The sequence below is a fragment of the Schistocerca cancellata genome, chromosome 5, assembly GCF_023864275.1.
Source record: "Schistocerca cancellata isolate TAMUIC-IGC-003103 chromosome 5, iqSchCanc2.1, whole genome shotgun sequence".
Lineage (NCBI taxonomy): Eukaryota > Metazoa > Arthropoda > Insecta > Orthoptera > Acrididae > Schistocerca > Schistocerca cancellata.
The window spans coordinates 425956780-425979175 of NC_064630.1; the positions used below are offsets into that span (position 1 = coordinate 425956780).

Consider the following 22396-nt stretch of genomic DNA (forward strand, 5'->3'; position numbering starts at 1 on the left):
TTCAAGATGGCTGCTACACTTGACGTTCTGATGTGCTGTCGTAGAATTCCTGTGCTGTGAAAAAAAGACAGTGGGAAAATCCGCAGGAGGTTGAAAAAAGTGTATGGAGATGCTGCTGTTGATCACAGTACAGTTAGTCGGTGGGCAAGCAGGTTACGTGATGAAAGCTGGCACGGCAATATTGAGGATTGTCCTCGCAGCGGCAGGCCTCGTACTGCACACACTCCAGACAATGTGCAGAGAATTAACGAATTGGTGACTGCTGACAGACGCATCAGAGTGAACGAATTGTCACGCTACATTAGCATAGGGGAAGGAAGTGTTTGCAGAATACTGAAAATGTTGGCGTTAAAAAAGGTTTGTGCCAGGTGGGTTCCCAGGATGTTGACAGTAGCTCTCAAAGAAACAAGAAAAACGGTATGCAGCGAACTTTTGGAACAGTACGAGAATGGTGGAGATGAATTTCTTGGAAGAATTGTGTCAGGTGATGAAACGTGGCTCCATCATTATTCACCAGAGACGAAGAGGCAATCAATGGACTGGCATCATGCAAATTCACCCAAGAAAAAAAAATTCAGAACCACACCTTCTACTGGAAAAGTTATGGGTACGGTGTTTTTTGATTCCGAAGGACTCTTGCTTATGGACATCATGCCAAGTGGAACCACCATAAATTCTGAAGCATATGTGACGACACTGAAGAAACTTCAAGCTCGACTGAGTCTTGTTTGACCACATCAGCTAAAGCAGGATGTTTTGCTGTTGCATAACAATGCACGACCAGATGTCAGTCAAAAAACCATGGAAGCGATCACAAAACTCAGGTGGACAACACTGAAACGCCCACCTTAAAGTCCTGACCTGGCTCCATGTGACTATCATCTCTTTGGGAATCTGAAAGACACTCTTCGTGGAACAAGGTTTGAAGATGATGACTCCATTGTGCATACTGCCAAACAGTGGCTCCAACAGGTTGGTCCAGAATTTTACCGTGTGGGTATACAGGCACTGGTTCCAAGATGGCATAAGGCAGTTGAGAGGGATGGAAATTATGTGGAGAAATGAAAATATTGTTTCTAAAGGATGTATCTACACACTGTGAAACTTTCAAACATGTAGAAAAAAGATGGATTTAAAAAAAAATAAAAAATAGTGTGCATTGCTTTTGGAGTGACCCTCGTATATATAGTGCAGAATTGCTAATAAACCACCAGTAATGATTAATGATGACTATCACCTACAGATACACACAAAGATTCACATAGGAATGTTGGAATTCAAAGATTTGACTGCTGTTCACACTGAATGTGTGTACAAATGGCGTGTTTTTGCATTATTCATGCAGATAGTTTGTGAAGTAGTTGTGGGATGGTAATGAAAAAACAGTTAAGAAGCATCTATTACAAACACTTGAGGGTGACACCCAAATATTAAGCACTAGCCAACTTAGCACAATGCATCCCACAAGTGCTTCGAGATTTGTGCAGGATGCTCAGAGTTGTCAGCACCCTGTTTTGTTTATCAGTAATCTCCACAATTAGAAAAGTGCATTACATGCTGTGAATTTTATTGAGACAGAATCAGTTTCATATGCATTTTGTCATATATCTTGTTCTAGACTGTAGTCAATATTAAAATCACATGTTTGGTATGTCATTGTAGCTGCTAACTATTTCATGCTCACTTATATTTTGCAAACTTTCTAGTTTGTTTCATTTCATAAAAAAATTTTGGATTTGCATATTGATTTCAGATTTGTATTTGTACTATGCATAGAAAATTTCTATTGCTGTATGAGTTGGTTACAAAACGAATGAATATGATCTCAAAAATTATGAAAATTGATGTAACATAAGCACAGATGGAATGTATTATTGAATAATTTTATTTTATAAATAGATGCATGGAACAAGCAATCCTCATCTGCAAAGAACTGGGAGATTTGCGAGAAGTGTCACAGCTGGCACAACGTGCCTGCAGTCTTTACCAGCAGCACGGGTCACCAGATTCTGGGGCTGCTGCCCTTGATAAGGCTGCAAAGATGTTAGAAGCAACTCAGCCAGATCAGGCACTGCGTTTGTATCAGCAAGCAGCAGATGTTGTGATGGTATGGAATATTTTTGTGCAATAATTGTTTTCTTACTTGCACTGAAAATTCATTTCTTGGCTGCCTCTCACTGCTTAGAAGAGTCCTCTGTTTTCATTAATTTGGTAACTTCTATTAAGAACTTTACGTGTTCTGTTCAAAGGACACCACCAGTTTCTTTATAAACTTGCAGTTACTGATAAATCAATTATGATTGTGAAATGTAGATTTCCAGCTTGTGGTTAAAATCTTATATTCATTATTGTTTTGTTAATGATTTTGAGATTAGATTTTATCATTCTCAGGCCTCATGCTGTGTTATTAATGGGTAAAGTCCAACAGTGACAGGTCACATTACATTATAATAAAATATTGAATTAAGTGATCAATATCATCCAATTTGTATTGCATCAAAATAGTATATCAATTCAACGTTTCTGTACTTTATTGTCCCAGATGCCACAACATTTGTTTATGTGACTGACTTATCTTCCTAAATGGGCTTCAGAATTGTTTTCTGCTGATCCTACATTGAAGGAGAAAAATAATTTCTGTCATTAAACACTTTCCATTATAGAGGTCAAGTCATGCCAAGGAAGAATCAGAAGTTGCAAATATTGTGTTTTGAAGAATTTGGTGATGGCTCCACTAATTGTATGACAAAATATGGCATAATTAGGACTGTATGCATTTGCTTGGTATGCAGCTACATAGTTATGATGTGGAAAGAATTTATTAAATGAGTGATTTTTTTTATTTATTTGCTGTCCATATACGTCAATTTTCAAAAATTGCCTTAGTTTTAGTTCACATATATATTGAGATACAAGGTTGTACTAATTGTACTTATCTTACCACTGAAAGATATATGTATATATTGATATAAATAGTGAAGATCAGAAATTATCAGTTTTCTGTTACAAAAATGAGGTTATGGCTGTATAAACTAACAAGGAGACACTACAATTTGAAATACGACAAGTGGCTATAAAATAACAACACTATTGCAACTCTTCAGACTTTACCGACAATCTAATGACATTTTGGGTTATCGGGTGTTCTGCCGAATATCAGCGTCATATCCCCCTACAGGTCCAGGGGTTAGAATAGACCCAAGGTATCCCTGCCTGTCATAAGAGGTGACTAAAAGGAGTCTCACACTTTTTGGCCCTATAAGTTCAGGTCCCATTTTATGGTTTGACCTGCCACTTTCCAAATTCTACAGAAATGTGGACCAAATGTGGGAGGACACCTTACTTGGTGCATGAGTTATCCATAGTGCCCTTAGATTTGATCTCGTAAACCTCTTGTCATGGCTTTGTATCTCCACTTGCAATTCAACTATTTGGGCCGAGGACACTTTCTGGGGTATGTCATATTCTTCCCTTGTCTCCTGTCCTCTTTCACCCCATGACAGTATTGGATTTCTCTGCGCCCAATATCCAGCACGGTAGCCAGTCCGTTGTGGTGGGGCTGTCATGAACCCATGTGGTGGTAGCCCCTTGACAACACAGGGATTGCATTGCTGATGCCTGAGTTGTAAACTCCCCACATATGCCAAGGAGTAGATGCCTGTCTTCCCGGGGCATCAGGACTCCCTGCAATGGCCATCATGCCAGGTGGCCTTTGCTGTGGCTGGGTGGCGCCCCCATGGGGAGAGCCCCTGATCGGAGTGTCAGGGCAGATGACCTGCAATGAAGTGGACTAAGTCATTTCTTGCTGGTGACTGTACGGTGCCAGCAGTCTCTAAGAAGGGCAAGATTGAGTACAGTGCTGACAGAGATGACTCTAAATCGTTTCCTTCCCGTGCTACACTATGGGAATAACGTAGGGATACAAATAGAAGAGAGCCAATTCACCTCGGTATTTAGTCTGTAGCAGAATGGACGGGGACTCCTTTCTACCTATGAAGACTCAATTTTTTGTTGAACATCTTGAGGATATGTTTGGGGAAGTGACATGTTGCCCAAGATGAGAAGCGGTGCAGTCTTGATTCAGACAGCATTCCCAGCCCAATCTCGGGAGTTACTCACTTGTGACCGGCTGGGTGATATTCCTGTTTCCGTCACTCCTCATTAAAGCCTCAACATGGTCCAGGGGATTATTTTCGATTGTGACCTCCTCTTGCAGTCTGATGGCGAGCTCTGCACCAATCTGGAATGGTGCGGCATTCATTTCATCTGGTGCGTTTATGGGGGACCCAAAGACAACAGGTTTGCGACCGGTGCCTTCATCTTGGCCTTAGAGGGTGATTCATTGCCTGAAAAGGTTATGGTGATGATTTACTGCTGTGACATTAAACCATACATGCCTCCCCCTATGTGGTGCTTTATGTGCTGGAAATTCGGGCACATTTCTTCCCGCTGCACTTCTAATGCCACATGTCGAGACTGCGGACGTCCACTGCATCCAGATACTCCCTGTGTGCCTTCTCCCACTTGTATCAACTGCAGAGAGCAGCACTACCCCTGCTTGCCAGACTGCACAGTACTCCAAAAGGAATGGAAATCATGGAGTACAAGACCCTGGACCAGTTGACTTACTATGAGGCTAAACGTAAATTTGAATGATTATATCCTGTTCAGTTGATGTCCACATATGCTGCAGCTACATTACCATCGCCATCATAAGTACCAGTTGTACCACATTCTTTGCCACGAAGAGTGGGTCCTGTCGGCCTCCAGAATACATCCGCCCCCTTGGTGGTAGGGGGAAAATATCCTTCCTTTGCTCTCAAAGTACCTACTTCAGGAGCAAGACCGCCCCTCCCCCAAACGCAGGGGACATCGGTCCCCTCCCCCCAACCAGAGAAACAACAGTCTCCTCCGGCTCCTCTCGTGGAGAAGGAGTGTCTTGGGAGTCTCTCTCCCAAGGTCTCCACTAATGCCACAGTGGACAGTCGCCAGTGGCTAAAGGAGCCAAAAGCTGCTGGATGAAGAGCTTCACACTCTTCCTCCATACCTGAAGCTACTTCAGAGAAGTCCTCCCAGCAAGCTCCTAAAGAGAAGCGAGAGGGCAAGCAAACAAAGATGTGTGCTAAGTAAAAGAACCCTCCGGTGGCCCCAACGCCACCACTCCCTACCAATTCTGCACCTGTGGATGAGGGGGAGATCTTAGTGTCTCCTGAGGGCCTGGATCTCACTGATGCCTCATCCAGAATAGGAATGGATACAAATATTCAGTCAGTGGTAGCAGGTGACTCTGAGGTGTAACCTGCCTCCTTGCATGCTTCATGCCTTCCCAGCCTCACAATAACGCCTTCCCCAGTGGAATTGCTGCATTTTTTTTTTCCACCACCTGACTGAGCTATGGCAACTGTTAAGCTTTACACCTGCTTTCTGCAGTGCCCTCCAGGAAACCTGGTTCCTGGCGATGCGGATCCCTGACCTTTGCGAGTATCAGGGATATTACAAGAACCATAGCGACTATACTAGAGTTTCAGGTGGAGTTTGTGTCTATGTCCTGAACTCAGTTGCAGTGAACCCGTGCCCCTTCAAACCCCTCTTGAAGCTGTGAATGTCAGGATAAGGATGATGTAGGAAATAACTGTGTGCAACGTATATCTTCCTCCAGATGGTGCAGTACCTCTGAACGCATTGGCTGCACTTATTCATCAATGCCCTAAACCTTTCCTACTTTTGGGAGATTTTAACGCCCCTAACCCCCATAACCCCCCTGTGGATAGTGACCACCGTTTGCTGGTAATGTACCTGAGAGGGACTAAGTATAAAAAAGGGACAGAAAACCAGGAAAGAAGTGTAAGGGTATGGAAGTTGAAGGAGGAAGAAAGCAGGCTACAGTACCTACAAGTAGTAAAGGGAAGCATCCCAAAGGATGAACCAAAAACAGTAGAAGAGGAATGGGGTAGAATGAAGGGAATATTAGTAAGTGTGGTGGAAGCAATTTGTGGGAGGACAAGCAACAAAAAGAGATGGAAAGAATCACCCTGGTGGAATGATAAAATAAAGGATATAGTACAGAAGAAGAATAGAGCCTTTAGGGTATGGTTCCAGAAGAGAACAGTAGAGACAAGAGCAAAGTATCAGGCAAGAAAGAAAGAAGCGAAAAGAGTGGTGGTGGAGCAAAGAAGAAAGTGGATTGAACAGTGGACCATAATGATGGAGGAGTATAGTGAAGGTTCAAAAAAGGTTTTATATGGGATGATTAAAAGTAAGAGGAAGAATGGTACGACAGATTATGCTCGAATGGTGAACAAAAGTCAACCTGAACCTGAATGGAGAACTGGATGAGGAGGAACAAACGGAGAAGAAAAAAGAGGAGGAACAGCAAATAGAAAAAGGCCTTGCATAGGGAGAAGTGGAAGAGGCATTGGGCAAGATGAAGGGAGGGAAGTCACCAGGTCTGGATGAGCTAAGCGTAGAGATGGTGAGAGCAGCAGGAGAGGTGAGGATACAGTGGCTATATCGAGTAATGAAAATTGTTTGGAGACAGAAGGTGATCCCAGAAGACTGGAAGAAGGGAATAATTGTCCCGATCTTTAAGAAGGGAAATAGAAAAGAGTGCGAGAACTACCAGGGGATAGCATTGATGAGTCATTGTGCAAAGATTTTTGAGAAAATTTTGGAAGCACAAATTCAGGCAAAATTAAAAGGAAGAATGAGAGAAGAGCAACATGGCTTCAGAACAGGAAGGTCCACAGTGGATCTAGTTTTTGCTGTAAGACAACTGCAGGAACAGCACTATGAATATGGAATAGATCTACTAATGACCTTCCTGGGCATTGAAAAAGCATATGATAGTGTATGTAGAAGCAAAGTGTGGAAAGTCTTGGAGGACAGAGTAGTAGCAAAACAGATTATTTGGAGGATAAGGGAAATGTGCCATGGAAGTGTGAGCTGTGTAAAAGTCAGAGGAGAGAGATCAGCTTGGATTGAAAAGAAGAATGGCTTGAGGCAGTGAAGTGCACTTTCACCATTAGTCTTCATTGTAGTGATGGATGATATAATGAGTACAGTAGCACAAGTAATTGGTGAAAGGAAGATGAAAGCTATGGTGTTTGCAGATGATCTGATGATTTAGGGGAATGAGGAGGAGGAAGTACAAGAGCAGTTGGATGTATGGGAATGTACAGTACAAGAATATGGGATGGAATTTAGTATAAGTAGGAGTGAGATGATTATCACAACAAGAAAGAAGGAGAGAGGAACAACTGGAATAACAATTGGTGGGGAACGATTAAGGAGAGTGGAGAGTTTCTAGTATCTAGGAAGCCTGATACAGGAAGACTGAAAAAACAATATAGAAATAAACGAGCAGGGGAGAAAAGCAGAAGCATTTCGGAAGAGTGTCAGAAGCCTGATATGGAGCAAGGATGTACCGCAAATCAGCAAAAAGGTTATATACCGGTCATACTGTGTCCCAATCCTGACACATGCATGACAGTGTCATCGTAACTGCCGTCTGCTTCACGTCTGCTGTGCAGCGAGCTACCTTAATTTAAGTATTAACTGTATTTTTCTTACTTGTCACTTCTTCTTCCGTGTGTATTTGCTTTTAGGAAGCTTTAATTGTCGAGTGCTATTAATGGTTCCATAGATTTCGTGTTTGTTTTGAATACAGTCAGAGAGAGTCCCTTTAGTCAACCATAGTGCCAGTAGTGCTAGTGTTTGTTTTCAATACAGTCCAGAGACAGGTAGTGCTATTTTCATTGTTTTCTACAAGAAGTGGCTAGCAACCACAGTTTAGTGAATAAACAGCCGCCTTTAGTGAATTAGCAGTCTAGTTAAAGGTTGATTAACTCTCTTCAGTAAATTGATTCCTTAGGATGGATAGGATGTGTGACTGCTGTGTACGGACGCAGGAGGAGCTGGCCACTGTTCGCGAACAGCTGAGCGTGTTGATGGCCGCGGTCAGTTGTCTTCAGGCTGCTGCCTCGTAGTGTAGCGGCAGTGGGGAGTCTGGTGCGTCGCAAGGTACACCCCAGGTGTTACATGCTTCACCCACCGTCCCTGCTGTCGAGACATCTTCGCGGGTACCGGGCGCGGTTGGGCCACCCTCTCCCCAAGGGGAGTGGCGGGTTCAGCGGCGTTCGTGGCGCACGAGGCGGAGGGTCAATGTGGAGGCTGGCCGTGTGGCATCGCCCGCTCTGCCTGCGAATGGACATGTGGCTGCTCCTTCAGCAAGGTCCGAGCAGGCACACGGGGGGAGGGGTTTATTAGTTATTGGGAGCTCCAACGTTAGGCGGGTGATGGAGCCCATTAGGGAAATAGCGGGAAGGTCGGGGAAGAAGGCCAGTGTTCACTCTATCTGCTTGCCGGGGGGTCTCATCCGAGATGTGGAGGAGGCCCTACCGGCGGCGATAGAGCACTGGGTGCACCCGACTGCAAATTGTTGCTCATGTCGGCACCAATGACTCCTGCCGTCTGGGTTCAGAGGTCATCCTCAGTTCGTACAGGCGGTTGGCGGAATTGGTGAAGGCGGAAAGCCTCGCTCGCGGGGTGAAATCAGAGCTAACTATTTGTAGTATCGTTCCCAGAACCGATCATGGTCCTCTGGTTTGGAGCCGTGTGGAAGGCTTAAACCAGAGGCTCAGACGATTATGCGGAGATCTGGGGTGCAAATTTCTCGACCTCCGCTATCGGGTGGAGAAATGTAGGGTCCCCCTGAATAGGTCAGGCGTGCACTACACGCCGGAAGTGGCTACAATGGTAGTGGAGTATGTGTGGAGTGCACATGGGGGTTTTTTAGGTTAGAGAATCCCCTCCCTAGGCCCGACAAGATGCCTCCTGAGACGCGGCAAGGTAGGAGTAGGCAAAATGCAACAGGGAATAACAATATTAATGTGCTAATAGTAAACTGCAGGAGCGTCTACAGAAAGGTCCCAGAACTGCTCTCATTATTAAACGGTCACAACGCCCATATAGTACTAGGGACAGAAAGTTGGCTGAAACCAGACGTAAACAGTAATGAAATCCTAAACTCAGATTGGAATGTATACCGCAGAGACAGGCTGGACAGTGAAGGAGGAGGCGTGTTTATAGCGATAAGAAGTGCAATAGTATCCAAGGAAATTGACGGAGATCCGAAATGTGAAATGATTTGGATGAAGGTCACGGTTAAAGCAGGCTCAGACATGGTAATTGGATGTCTCTATAGGCCCCCTGGCTCAGCAGCTGGTGTGGCTGAGCACCTGAAGGATAATTTGGAAAATATTTCGAGTAGATTTCCCCACCATGTTATAGTTCCGGGTGGAGATTTTAATTTGCCGGATATAGACTGGGAGACTCAGACATTCATAACGGGTGGCAGGGACAAAGAATCCAGTGAAATTTTTTAAAGTGCTTTATCTGAAAATTACCTTGAGCAGTTAAACAGAGAACCGACTCGTGGCGATAACATATTAGACCTTCTGGTGACAAACAGACCCAAACTATTTGAAAAAGTTAACGCAGAACAGGGAATCAGCGATCATAAAGCGATTACGGCATCGATGATTTCAGCCGTAAATAGGAATATTAAAAAGGGTAGGAAGATTTTTCTGTTTAGAAAAAGTCACAAAAAGCAGATTTCAGAGTACCTGTTGGCTCAACACAAAAGTTTTGTCTCAAGTACAGATAGTGTTGAGGATCAGTGGACAAAGTTAAAAACCGTCGTACATAATGCGTAAGATGAGTATGTGCCAAGCAAGATTGTAAGAGATGGAAAAGAGCCACCGTGGTACAACAACAGAGTTAGAAAACTGCTGCGGAAGCAAAGGGAACTTCACACCAAACATAAACATAGCCAAAGCCTTGCAGACAAACAAAAATTACGCGAAGCGAAATGTAGTGTGAGGTGGGCTATGCGAGAGGCGTTCAATTAATTCGAAATTAAAGTTCTATGTACTGACTTGGCAGAAAATCCTAAGAAATTTTGGTCTTATGTCAAAGTGGTAGGTGGATCAAAACAAAATGTCCAGACACTCTGTGACCAAAATGGTACTGAAACAGAGGATGACAAACTAAAGGCCGAAATACTAAATGTCTTTTTCCAAAGTTGTTTCACAGAGTAAGATTGCACTGTAGTTCCTTCTCTAGATTGTTGCACAGATGACAAAATGGTAGATATCGAAATAGACGACAGAGGGATAGAGAAACAATTAAAATCGCTCAAAAGAGGAAAGGCCTCTGGACCTGATGGGATACCAGTTCAATTTTACACAGAGTACGCGAAGGAACTTGCCCCCCTTCTTGCAGCGGTGTACTGTAGGTCTCTATAAGAGCGTAGCGTTCCAAAGGATTGGAAAAGGGCACAGGTCATCCCCGTTTTCAAGAAGGGACGTCGAACAGATGTGCAGAACTATAGACCTATATCTCTAACGTCGATCAGTTGTAGAATTTTGGAACACGTATTGTGTTCGAGTATAATGACTTTTCTGGAGACTAGAAATCTACTCTGTAGGAATCAGCATGGGTTTCGAAAAAGACGGTCATGTGAAACCCAGCTCGCGCTAATCATCCACGAGACTCAGAGGGCCATAGACACGGGTTCACAGGTAGATGCCGTGTTTCTTGACTTCCGCAAGGCGTTCGATACAGTTTCCCATAGTCATTTAATGAACAAAGTAAGAGCTTATGGACTATCAGACCAATTGTGTGATTGGATTGAGGAGTTCCTAGATAACAGGACGCAGCATGTCATTCTCAATGGAGAGAAGTCTTCCGAAGTAAGAGTGATTTCAGGTGTGCCGCAGGGGAGTGTCATAGGACCGTTGCTATTCACAATATACATAAATGGCCTGGTGGATGACATCGGAAGTTCACTGAGGCTTTTTGCAGATGATGCTGTGGTGTATCGAGAGGTTGTAACAATGGAAAATTGTACTGAAATGCAGGAGAATCTGCAGCGAATTGACGCATGGTGCAGGGAATGGCAATTGAATCTCAATGTAGACAAGCGTAATGTGCTGCGAATACACAGAAAGATAGATCCTTTATCATTTAGCTACAAAATAGCAGGTCAGCAACTGGAAGCACTTAATACCATAAATTATCTGAGAGTACGCATTAGGAGTGATTTAAAATGGAATGATCATATAATGTTGATCGTCGGTAGGGCAGATGCCAGACTGAGATTCATTGGAAGAATCCTAAGGAAATGCAATCCGAAAATAAAGGAAGTAGGTTACAGTAAGCTTGTTCGCCCACTGCTTGAATACTGCTCAGCAGTGTGGGATCCGTACCAGATAGGGTTGATAGAAGATATAGAGAAGATCCAACGGAGAGCAGCGCGCTTCGTTACAGGATCATTTAGTAATCGCGAAAGCGTTACGGAGATGATAGATGAACTCCAGTGGAAGACTCTGCAGGAGAGACGCTCAGTAGCTCGGTACGGGCTTTTGTCAAAGTTTCGAGAACATACCTTCACTGAAGATTCAAGCAGTATATTGCTCCCTCCTACGTATATCTCGCGAAGAGACCATGAGGATAAAATCGGAGAGATTAGAGCCCACACAGAGGCATACCGACAATCCTTCTTTCCACGAACAATACGAGACTGGAATAGAAGGGGGAACCGATAGAGGTACTCAAGGTACCCTCCGCCACACACCGTCAGGTGGCTTGCGGAGTATGGATGTAGATGTAGATGTAGATGTAGATGCATCAGAAAGCTGGGTTACAAAAGGAAGAGAGAAAAGCAAAGTACAATCTAGTGAGATGAAATTCTTGAGAAACAATATTTGGGCGACAAAGATTGACACGTTAAGAAATGAAAGGATCAGAGAGTTAATGAAGGTGGAACCATTATAGGGGGAGATAGAGAAATCAAGGCTCAGATTGTTTAGAAACGTTAAAAGAATGGAGGAGAAGAGGATACCCAGGAGGATACATGAGGTGAAACTGGAAGGAAAGAGACCAAGAGGAATACTGAGAGACAGATGGCTGAAAGGAGTAGAGGAATGGATCCAGAAGAAAGGAGAAGACAGGACCAAAGTGAAGAAAGAGAGATGGTGGCAAGACAGAAGATGATGGAGAGACCTATGTTCCATACAGACCTGGTCAGAGGCTGTAAACTGTCCTAGATGATGGTGATGATGATGATGATGATGATGATGATGATGATGATGATGAACCCCTTGTGGGGTGGCACTGTGCTTATTGGCAGAGGTAGAGATGTCACAGCTTTCCTGTCTCAACTTGACCTGTGCCTCTTAAATACTGGGGCCCCTACACATTCAGTGTGGCTCATGGCACTTAATTGGCCATTGATTTATCGCTCTGCAGCGCAGAACTTTTCCAATGTTTCCAGTGGAGTGCCCACGATGGTAGTGACCACTTTCCCATCTTCTTGTCACTCCCCCAGTGCCATTCCCCTGGACGTCTACCGAGATGGGCTTTAAACAAGGCACACTAGGAAGTTTTCACCTCTGCTTTCACCGTTGAATCTCCCCCACATAGTACCATCGCTATGGTAGTTGAGCAGGTCACAAGAACGATTGTTTCTGTGGCAGAAAACACAATCCCTTGTTCTTTCAGGTGCCCCTGGCCAAAGTCAATACCTTGGTGGTCACCGGAAATCGCTGAGGTCATTAAAGAGTGTCTGCGAGCTCTACAGCGACGTAAGTGCCACCCTTCCCTAGAGCACCTAATAGCTTTTAAACAGCTCAGTGCCCTCATTTGCCAGCTAGTAAAAAAAAAAAAAAAAAATGGAGATAGGTATGTTGGGAGGGGTACGTCTCGACCATTGGGTGCCATTCGCCACCTTCCCAAGTCTGGACGAAGATCAGACGTGTTTGTGGCTACCAGACCCTAACAAGTGTTAAGTGTTACTGGCATTAAAATTGATGGCGTGTTATCTATTGATGCAAATGCAATTGCTGAGCACTATGCTCGAGCCTCCCTGTCAGAGCATTATCCCCCTACATTTTGCACCCTCAAGCGGCGGATGGAAAGGAAAGCCCTCTAGTTCACTGAATGTCACAGTGAACCCTATAATGCTCCATTTACAGAGTGGGAGCTCCTCAGTATTCATGCACATTGCCCCGACAGCTCCTGAGCCAGATTGGAACCACAGTCAGATGATCAAAAATCTCTCATCCGACTACAAACGGCATCTCCTCGTCATCTTCAACCGGATGTGGTGCAATGGCATCTTTCCATGACAGTGGTGGGAGAGCACCATCATTCTGGTACTCAAAACCTGGTAAAAACCCTCTTGATGTGGATAGCTAAAGGCCCATCAGCCTCACCAACGTTCTTTGTAAGCTGCTGGAACATATAGTGTGCCGGTGGTTAGGTTGGGTCCTGGAGTCATGTGGCCTACTGGCTCCATGTCAGCGTGGCTTCAGCAAGAGTCTCTCTGCCGCTGATAATCTTGTGTCCCTCGAGTCTGCCATCCGAACAGCCTTTTTCAGATGCCAACACATGGTTGTTGTCTGTTTTGATTTACGAAAAGCGTATGACACGACCTGGCGACATAGCCTTGCCACATTATACGAGTGGGATCTCCGACACCTGTTCCCAATTTTTATCGAAAATTTCCTGTCACTTCTACTTTCCGTGCCTAAGTTGGTACCTCCCATAATTCCCCCCATATCCAGGAGAATGGGGTCCCGCAGGGCTCTGTATTGAGTGAATATCTATTTTTAGTGGCCATTAACGGTCTAGCAGCAGCTGTCGGGCCATCGGGGTCATCTTCTCTGTATGCAGACAACTTCTGCATTTCATACTGCTCCTCCAGTACTGGTGTTACCGAGCGGTGCCTATAGGGAGCCATCCACAAAGTGCAGTCAAGGCCTCTAGCCCACGGCTTCCAGTTCTCATCCGCGAAGTCATGTGTAATGCACTTCTGTCAGCATCGTACCGCTCATCTGGAACCAGAACTTTACCTTAATGACGATCCACTCACTGTAGCAGTGACATATTGATTCTTAGGACTGGTTTTTGCTGCCCAATTGATGTGGTTTCCTCATCTTCGTCAGCTGAAGTGGAAGTGCTGGCAGCACCTCGATGCCCTCCGCTGCCTGAGCAACACCAACTGGGGTGCAGATTGCTCTATACTGCTGCAGCTTTATGGAGCCCTTGTTCAATCCGGCCTGGACTATGGGAGTGTGGTTTAGTGTTCGGCGGCATCCTCAGTGTTGCGTTTACTCGACCCAGTGTACCACTGTGAGGTTCGACTGGCAACAGGAGCTTTTAGGACGAGTCCGGTGACCAGCATCCTGGAGTAGGCCGGAGTCCCTCCATTTATGTTGCACACATTCATAGTTCTCCTGAGCATCCGAATTACCATGTCCTTTTCCCACCCACAGCGGTTCATCTCCCACATCGGAGGCCCAGGTCAGGGCTTAAGATTGCTGTTTGTGTCCGATCTCTTCTGTCTGAAGTGGAGTCCTTGCCTTTACTACCTCTACCCAAGATCCATTCACGTACACCTCCATGGTGTACACCCAGGCCGAAACTTTGCCTGGAGCTTTCACATGGTCCTAAGGACTCAGTTAACCCTGCAGCTCCCTGCTGTCACTTCCTCTTGATTCTTGACATGTACCGGGACTATGAAGTGGTTTACACTGATGGCTTGATGGCTGATGGTCACTTTGGTTTCGCGTATGTTCATGGACGACATATTGAACAGCACTCCTTGCCAGATGGCTGCAGTGTTTTCACTGCAGAGCTGGTGGCCATTTTTCGTGCTCTTGAGCACATCTGCTCATTCCCTGGTGAGTTGTTTCTTCTGTGTACTGACTCCTTGAGCAGCCTACAAGTTATCGACCATCCTTTATTAATGACCATCCATGAGTCCATCTATGCCCTGGAATGGTCCAGTCATTCCGTGGTGTTTATATGGACCCCAGTCCACGTCGGAATCCCAGAAAATGAACTTGCTGACAGGTTGGCCAAACAGGCTGCATGGAAACTGCTTCAGGAGATCGTCATCCCTTTAACTGACCTGCGATTATTATTACACTGCTAGGTTTTTCAGCTATGGGAGACAGAATGGCATAATCTCAGCACACACAACAAACAGCTTGTCCTTAAGGAGGCTACGAATGTGTGAAAGATCTCCATGCGGGCCTCTCACAGGGACTATGTGGTTCTCTGCCGGTTCCGCATTGGGCATACGTAGCTAACACATGGCTACCTCCTCCGTTGGGAGGACCCACCATAGTGTCACTGTGGCTCACATATGAATGTTGTCCACATCTTGCTGGACTGCCCACTTTGTCGCTCTGCAGCGGACTTTTAACCTTCCCAGTACCCTACCTTCGGTGTTGGGCGACAATGCCTCAATGGCAGATTTAGTTTATGTTTTATTCGTGAGGGGGGTTTTTATTGTACCATCTAAGAGTGAGCATTTAGCCTTCTCTCTGAGGTCACCACCCTCCCTCCATTTTAACTCTGTTGCACTTTCTTTGCATTTGTTTGTCTTGATGGTTGTCTTTTCCATATATGCATTCGTCTCACCTTGTCTTTTTGGGGTAGACATTTTAATGTGTTACGAGTGGCTGGCTCTTCCTCTCTTATATTGTGATCAGCCAGCCCAGACCATATGCTCTATGGTTTTAATACCCTCTTCTACTTTTTCTTGTGGCGTATGTTTTCCCCATTTTTTATTCATTCCATTTGTTTTCTTTTTAGGTGTGGTGTTGGGTGTTTTTGTACCTTGACCCATACTTGCATCAGGAAAAAGGTACTGATAACCCTGTAGTTTGGTTCCTTTACACCCTAAACCAACCAACCAACATCGTACTTACACAATATTTCAGTAATGCAGTTTGTTATCTGTATCAAGTGTGATCTGAGACTGCTGCTGAAGTGGACGTGGACCAGGTCGCACCTGATGAAGGTTAAGAGTTATGTTACCGAAATAACCTGCAAATATGATGCTGATAACCGACAGAACACCCAACAACCCAAGATGTCAGTGGAACTATTGCTGTAAAACTTTTTGTTTAAGAAACCTATTTATTTATTTATTTATTTATTGTCTCTCCCAATATACTTCCCTCCTCTGTCCTTACAATACTCCATGTGAATTTTCCATTGGAAACTATGGAGGAAGTCTTCCTCTGTGAGCTGTACGCATGCTGCTCTTTCTTTCACAGCTTCAGTGTACTGAAGTCTTGTTCATTTGAATGCAGACTTGACTTTCGGGTATAGATAAGCCACATGGTGCCAGGTCAGATGAATAAAGTGTTTGGTGTAACTATGGGATGCTGTACTTTGCTAGAAATCTCTTAACAGAAATGCGGTATGATTCGATGAATTGTTGTAATGCAGAACCAATGACTTGTCCTTTCACAGTTCGGGTGTGCTGGTTTGAGCTTTTTTCGCTCTTGGTGAAGTTGTACCCTTCCATTACATTAATTGGCATTTAGTTTCTGATGCATAAGTGAAAAACCATAATTCATCACATGTTATTACTCTTTCCAAGACATTAGTATCATTTTCAGTGGTATTCAAAGTGTCAATACATAAATTTTCATGAGCTTCTTTTTGTTTGATTGTGAAAATTTTTGGCACCAATTTTGCTCACACTTTACTGGTGTTAAACTGGTTGTGTAAAATTTGTCTTATGCTTTCTTTGTCAATTCCTACAGTTTCAGCAACCGATGAAATACTCAGCCGATTATTAGATTGAATCAGATTACCTACTTTTTCAATATGTTTTGAAGGATGTCCCATGTGTGTCATCTTCAGTGTCTTCTCAGTGCTCTTGGAAATGCTTGAATCATTCATAAACTCGCATATATGATAAATAGTCTTTGTCATAAACTTCTTTCAGTAAAAGCATATCCATTCATTACCCAATTCTTACACTAATCATTTTTCTATCAAAGCAAAATAGCATCTCTTACACATATGGAGGCCACGACCACACTAATTTGTAAACAGACTCCAGAGATGCTGCATTCAACTGAGAAAGCTTAACAGCTATTGGTTGTTCATCTTTGATGCATGTGTACTTACTCTGTGACGTGGTCAGTCCCATTATTTTATAGTCACACCTTGTAGTAAGTTGAATAACAGTGTTTCTCTCTTAAAAAGTGCTACAGTTTATTCTTTAAGGTGTGTAAATTATGTCTTAAAATCAAATAGTAGTCTGTTGTAAAAAATGTCCATATTTTATGTTACTGCAGTCTGCAGCTTTTTTATTACTTGTATTTCTGTGAAAGTTTTCTCTTCCCCCGTATGTTGTAGTTATGTACATTACTATTCATTACATTATGTTCTGAATAGTTCATGAGATTGTAAGACTAGTTTCAAGCCATGTCCTGTAGATTGTCAATGTTAATTTGTCCTCTCTGAACAGGTCTGCAGTGACAGTCTTCCCATGGTGCAGAATGTGGTGACCATGACAAGAAACATAGAATGGCAGGGCTCCCGTGTAGTGAAGTCTCATTTTGGCTCTAGTGTAGTGAAGTCTCATTTATCACTCTTGAACATTACTGTTCAGCATCTGAATGCATTTTGTAAGACACTGCCTAACCAGTAACAATTTACTGAAATTTGGTGGATTTTCCTGATCAGAGGACTGTATTCTAAAAATTGATATCTTTTCTTCTAATTTCAAGAGAAAAAAGGCCTAGTACGGCACTTTTTCTTCTTCTCATGTAGGATGCTTAAGTATAATATTTCTCAAATTCTGATAGCATCTATGAATCTTTTTACATTTCCCCACAGTTTTTTCTGGCATAAATTTCTCTCTAATAAAAATATTCCAACCATCTTCTAAGGATTGTGGATACTCAACCAATATACACTCCATTCAATTTATATTTTGTTTAACATCAGCCCTTTCAAGCTTTCATAAACAGAAAAGTTAAAACTGCAGTGAAATGCAGGAAGATGTGTAGAGGATCAACAGTTTGCACAGAGATTGGCAGCTGACATGGAACGTGGCTAAATGTAACGCACTGTGCTTAAATGGAATGGTAGACTCATTACTGTTCAACTACACTATAGACAGTAAATCGCTGGAGATTGTAACAGACATGGAATATGTGGGAGTAACTATATTTTGTAACTTAAAGTAGGATGACCAAATAAAAGGAGATGGCAGACAGATTCATTAGAAGAATCCAAAGGAAATGTAATTCAACCATCTTATTCTTGAGTATTAGGTATCAGTCTGGGACTCATATCAGGCATGATTAGTGGGGTGTGGGGGAAGGGGGGGGGGGGGTTGAGACAAGGTTTCCCGAATGTTTATTTCACGAGTTGGGCAACACATTACTTCCTCCTATGTACATCTTGCAAAAGGACCATAATGGGAAAACTGGAGAAATTTGAGCTCATTCAGGGGCTTACCAACATTGTTCTCATCCACCATTATTGATTGGAGCAGGAAGGGGTGTAAGTCATAGTGATATCAGAAGTACTCTGCACCACTTGCCTTTTGGAGTACTCACTTACATGTAGATGTGAATATGTGCAATTATTCTTTACATTTGTAGTCTTAACTAAAAAAAGCAATCTTCTCTAAAGCTAATATTAAGACATTAAATTCATACAATAAGATTTACTGTTGAATTCTATCAGACAGCCACTCTATTAGTGCTTGGTCTAGATTTACATACATTCCTTAAAAAAGGAAGACAATAATTTGTGGAAAGTCTTGTGTAAGACAAGAATGCTGTCAGTTTTTATACCCAAGTATTAATAATTTTTCATACAATGTTATGAAATTTCCAGATAGAAGATAGTCCCAGGCAAGGCGCTGAATTTGTCAGCAAAGTGGCTCGCATCATGGTGAAACTTCAGATGTAAGTAGAAAGAATAATTCTGCTGAAGCATTATTGAGTGATAATTTGAGAATACGTGTTTTGATAGACAGCAAATGAAAATTACTAGCATAATTATCTATCAATCACTGACAGGAATCGAGTAAAAAAAATACTTGGTAGTAAATTTTTTTAGCACTTGCATGTTAAATTCTTTTAGTAAATGTGATGCCAAGATTGTTACTATCCTTGATCTGTAATTCACATGTGCTACATAACACGAATGCTTACTTTATAATACATTTGACAGAATCTTGTTGATAGAATTGTAGAATTTATGGCATTCAACCAAATTCAGCTCATGATTATGTATGGGTTTTGACCCCTTTAGAACAAGTATATTTTGTTTACATTAAGCAGCTGATTCATTCCATAAATGGTCAGAAATGACATGTTCCAAATGGAAACCCTCAGAAATATTATGTTTGTTACAAGAAGGTGTCGGGGGGCTATAATTAAAGTGCAGCTACTCACAGAGGACTGATGTGGGCTGTTATTATCAGATGGCAGTGACACTTGGTGTGTAAATGTGTTAATGTGGAACTGTTTTATACTGGTTTAGATTTTGGCAAACATGTGTAAATCTGGGATTGTACAGCATCTCATAAATGTCTTCAGTGCTCATATTGAAAAAGTTGTGTAAGCAGCTGTTGATATGAGGGTTGTCCAGAAAGTAAGTCCCAATCGGTCGCAAAATGGAAACCACTGGGAAAATCCGGTAAAGCTTTACACAGATGTGTTGGGCAGTGTCTCTAGTATGCCTGTCAATAGTGTCGCGTCGTGCTTTTCAGTTTTGAGTGAACAGTGGGCATGTAAAGATGCATAGGGAATAGTCTCCCGCCAAGTATGAGGGCCTGGTTAGAGATTTCGCCTGTGTCATGCAGCCCACATAACACAACTGTCCAGAAGTTCCTTCTTCACGCCAATTCTCGGCCGCACACTGCAGGGGCAATGAAGACACTCCTGCAGTGTTTCCAATGAGAAGTGTTTGATCACCCACAATACAGTCTGTAATTGTCTTCCCCTGAGTGTCATCTCTGCTCACAAGAACCGCTGGCTATGCAGACAGAATTTTTCCACAGACAACGAGCTGCAGACCAGTGCAGATAACTGACCGAAAGCACAGGTGGCTGCTTTCTATGACAAGGATATTGGAAAATTGGTACAACACTGCAACAACACTTGAAGTTGGAGTGGTGACTATGTAGAGAAGTAGGTAGAAGGTGTACCTAACTGTTGCAAATAAAATGTTTCTGGTTTTCACTGTGGTTTCCATTTCACAACCAACTGGAACTTACTTGCTGGACAACCGTCGTATTATCAACATTATGCTCTTCTCACTTGTTTGATCTTTTCTGCTTATGTCCTGTTCCTAATCAAATACATATGGGAACATTTCTGTACCTCGTTCTTGCTTTCACAGCACCAGATTTCCATCTTGGAACTAATTTTTTCCAGCATAAATTGGTTCTGCAGTAATGCATTAGAACATCTACAAACTTTTGCTCCCATACAATAATTATAGCCCACACTGGACCTCAGTGAATAACTGCACTTTAGTTATGACCACTCAGAATTAACTGCACAAAACAGAGAATGCCCTTGTTTCCATGAAAGAAGTCTTCGTTATCACACACAGACGTGCTAAGAGATGTTAGATTTTGCTGGAAATAACATTCCATAAGTTCATGGTCATTCAGCAGAGTACTTACTGAAATTGATAAGTTCATGTTTTAGCAAAGAGCTCTGGATCCATAATGCTTGGCTGGTATACTGCAGTCTAGATGTCAATTTTTACAACGTGAAACTGGAATTGACACATCAGAGAAATCAAATCATTCATCACTGGGAGTACTGTGTCCTTACAAATGTCCACTATTGATGTCATTGAGTTGTTGGAACTATTCAAAGTATTTTTCTGCGTCATTGGTTTCAGAGGTGCTGTTGTGTAATTCCTTTGTGTGTAGCTCACTGTCTGGTGCAAGCTTTTTCTGATGGGCACCATTTCAGTTATTTGCTTCTCTGATGTGCAGATGTGTAGTGTCAATGTCTGTCACATACGCTTGTTTTGTGTATGGTAGTGTAATGTTGTAATTGTGGTGAAGGTGATAGAGATGACAGAGAAGGAAGAGTGTGAAACCTGGTGCCATCACATAGGTTACTCCTCTTCAATATCACCAAGGCGGCTGCTGAGCTTTACACCTTCATCCGATGGACAGATTGTCAAGAGTGTCAGAGGGAGTATGATCTCCTACTCTCCTGTACAGGAAGGTTCATCAGTTTTGTCGGGTGATAGTTCCAAATGTCATTACATATCCCAGACAGCCTATGCTGCCATTGATGGCTGAATGTAAAGGAGACTCGCAGAAACACTGTGCTTCCACTTAAACACTCTGACATAATTTAAACTGCAGTATGGTTGCATACTTACAATACCCTTACCACTTATAGTCAGTTCTTGGATATAAGAGAAATTTTATTTCGAAATCTTCATTATCATATCTGATTAAGAAATTAAGAAAAGGAGTAGTAAAGGGGCAGACTCACCAAACAACAACAACAACAACAACAACAGCAGCAGCATTGAGTTGTTAATAGGCACACCCAAAAGACAAAAAAAAAACCTTATAGATTTCAGAAAAAATCCTTCAGTGAGCTTATGTGGATGCTGTGTCCGTGTGTGTGTGTGTGTGTGTGTGTGTGTGTGTGTGTAAAGTTATTCTGAAAGCCAGCAAGTTTTCTTTCTCTTTTGTATGTGCCTATCAATGACTCAGTACTGCTGCTGTTTGGTGAGTAGTAACTCTGATTTACAGGGAGGCTTTTATCATGTCTTTAATTTCAAAATGTAATCAGAAGTTAGTTGTCTAGCTACAACTCATTTGAACAAACTCCAAACTTCTGGAAAATAAAGTTTCAGTATATAAGCTTTAACACTCCTGGGACAGCATGGAGCCCACATGCAGTGCCTCAGACAAATAACATGAAACAAGATCTGTTCCATGATATATCCTCTTACATAATAATTAAACCTTTGAAGTTTTTGGTAATTTTTTGGGATAACAAATGAACAGATCTGCTAATAAAGCTTGTTCATTTATATTCAGAATTAGTAAAAGATTTCATTGTCAGTCGATGAAATGATTTATTTCCAAAACTTTGGCTACTAAACATACCTCATACCTCACACCTGCCACCTCCTTGTAAATAAACAAGTGTTTGATTGCTAAACAACTTCCACTGTGAAAATAGCGTTCATTAATTATATTATACTCTATAAATTGCTCCTCAGCTTGTGTCTCATTCTTTTCCTTTTCAGACCAATCAAAAGTCTGTCTTCAGCATATACAAAATCATGTACAACTATAAGTGGTTTTATTATTGTCTAGCACGACCAAATGAAACAGGTAAATCACTAATGCAACAGTTACAAACATGTAGTCGCTTTTGTCCAGTGTACTGTAGTAGTTCCATACTATATCAGAAGACATGTTACCACATATGGTCTTGAAAGTTTTACTATTACTATTCCTCTTACTCGAAAGAGAAGTCAGTTTGGCCAGTGTTGTACAAATAAGAACAAGGTACTA

The 22396-nt window shown here is 42.6% G+C and overlaps 1 protein-coding gene across 1 annotated transcript in view; it reads left to right on the forward strand.

Annotated features, from left to right (window-relative positions):
• LOC126187855 (gamma-soluble NSF attachment protein-like) overlaps positions 1-22396 on the forward strand; it is a 148035-nt gene that overhangs the window by 25743 nt on the left and 99896 nt on the right. The window contains exons 5-6 of the mRNA XM_049929170.1: positions 1900-2107; positions 18721-18791. Coding sequence (XP_049785127.1) covers positions 1900-2107; positions 18721-18791 — 279 coding nt within the window. The remainder of the gene's footprint in view (positions 1-1899; positions 2108-18720; positions 18792-22396) is intronic.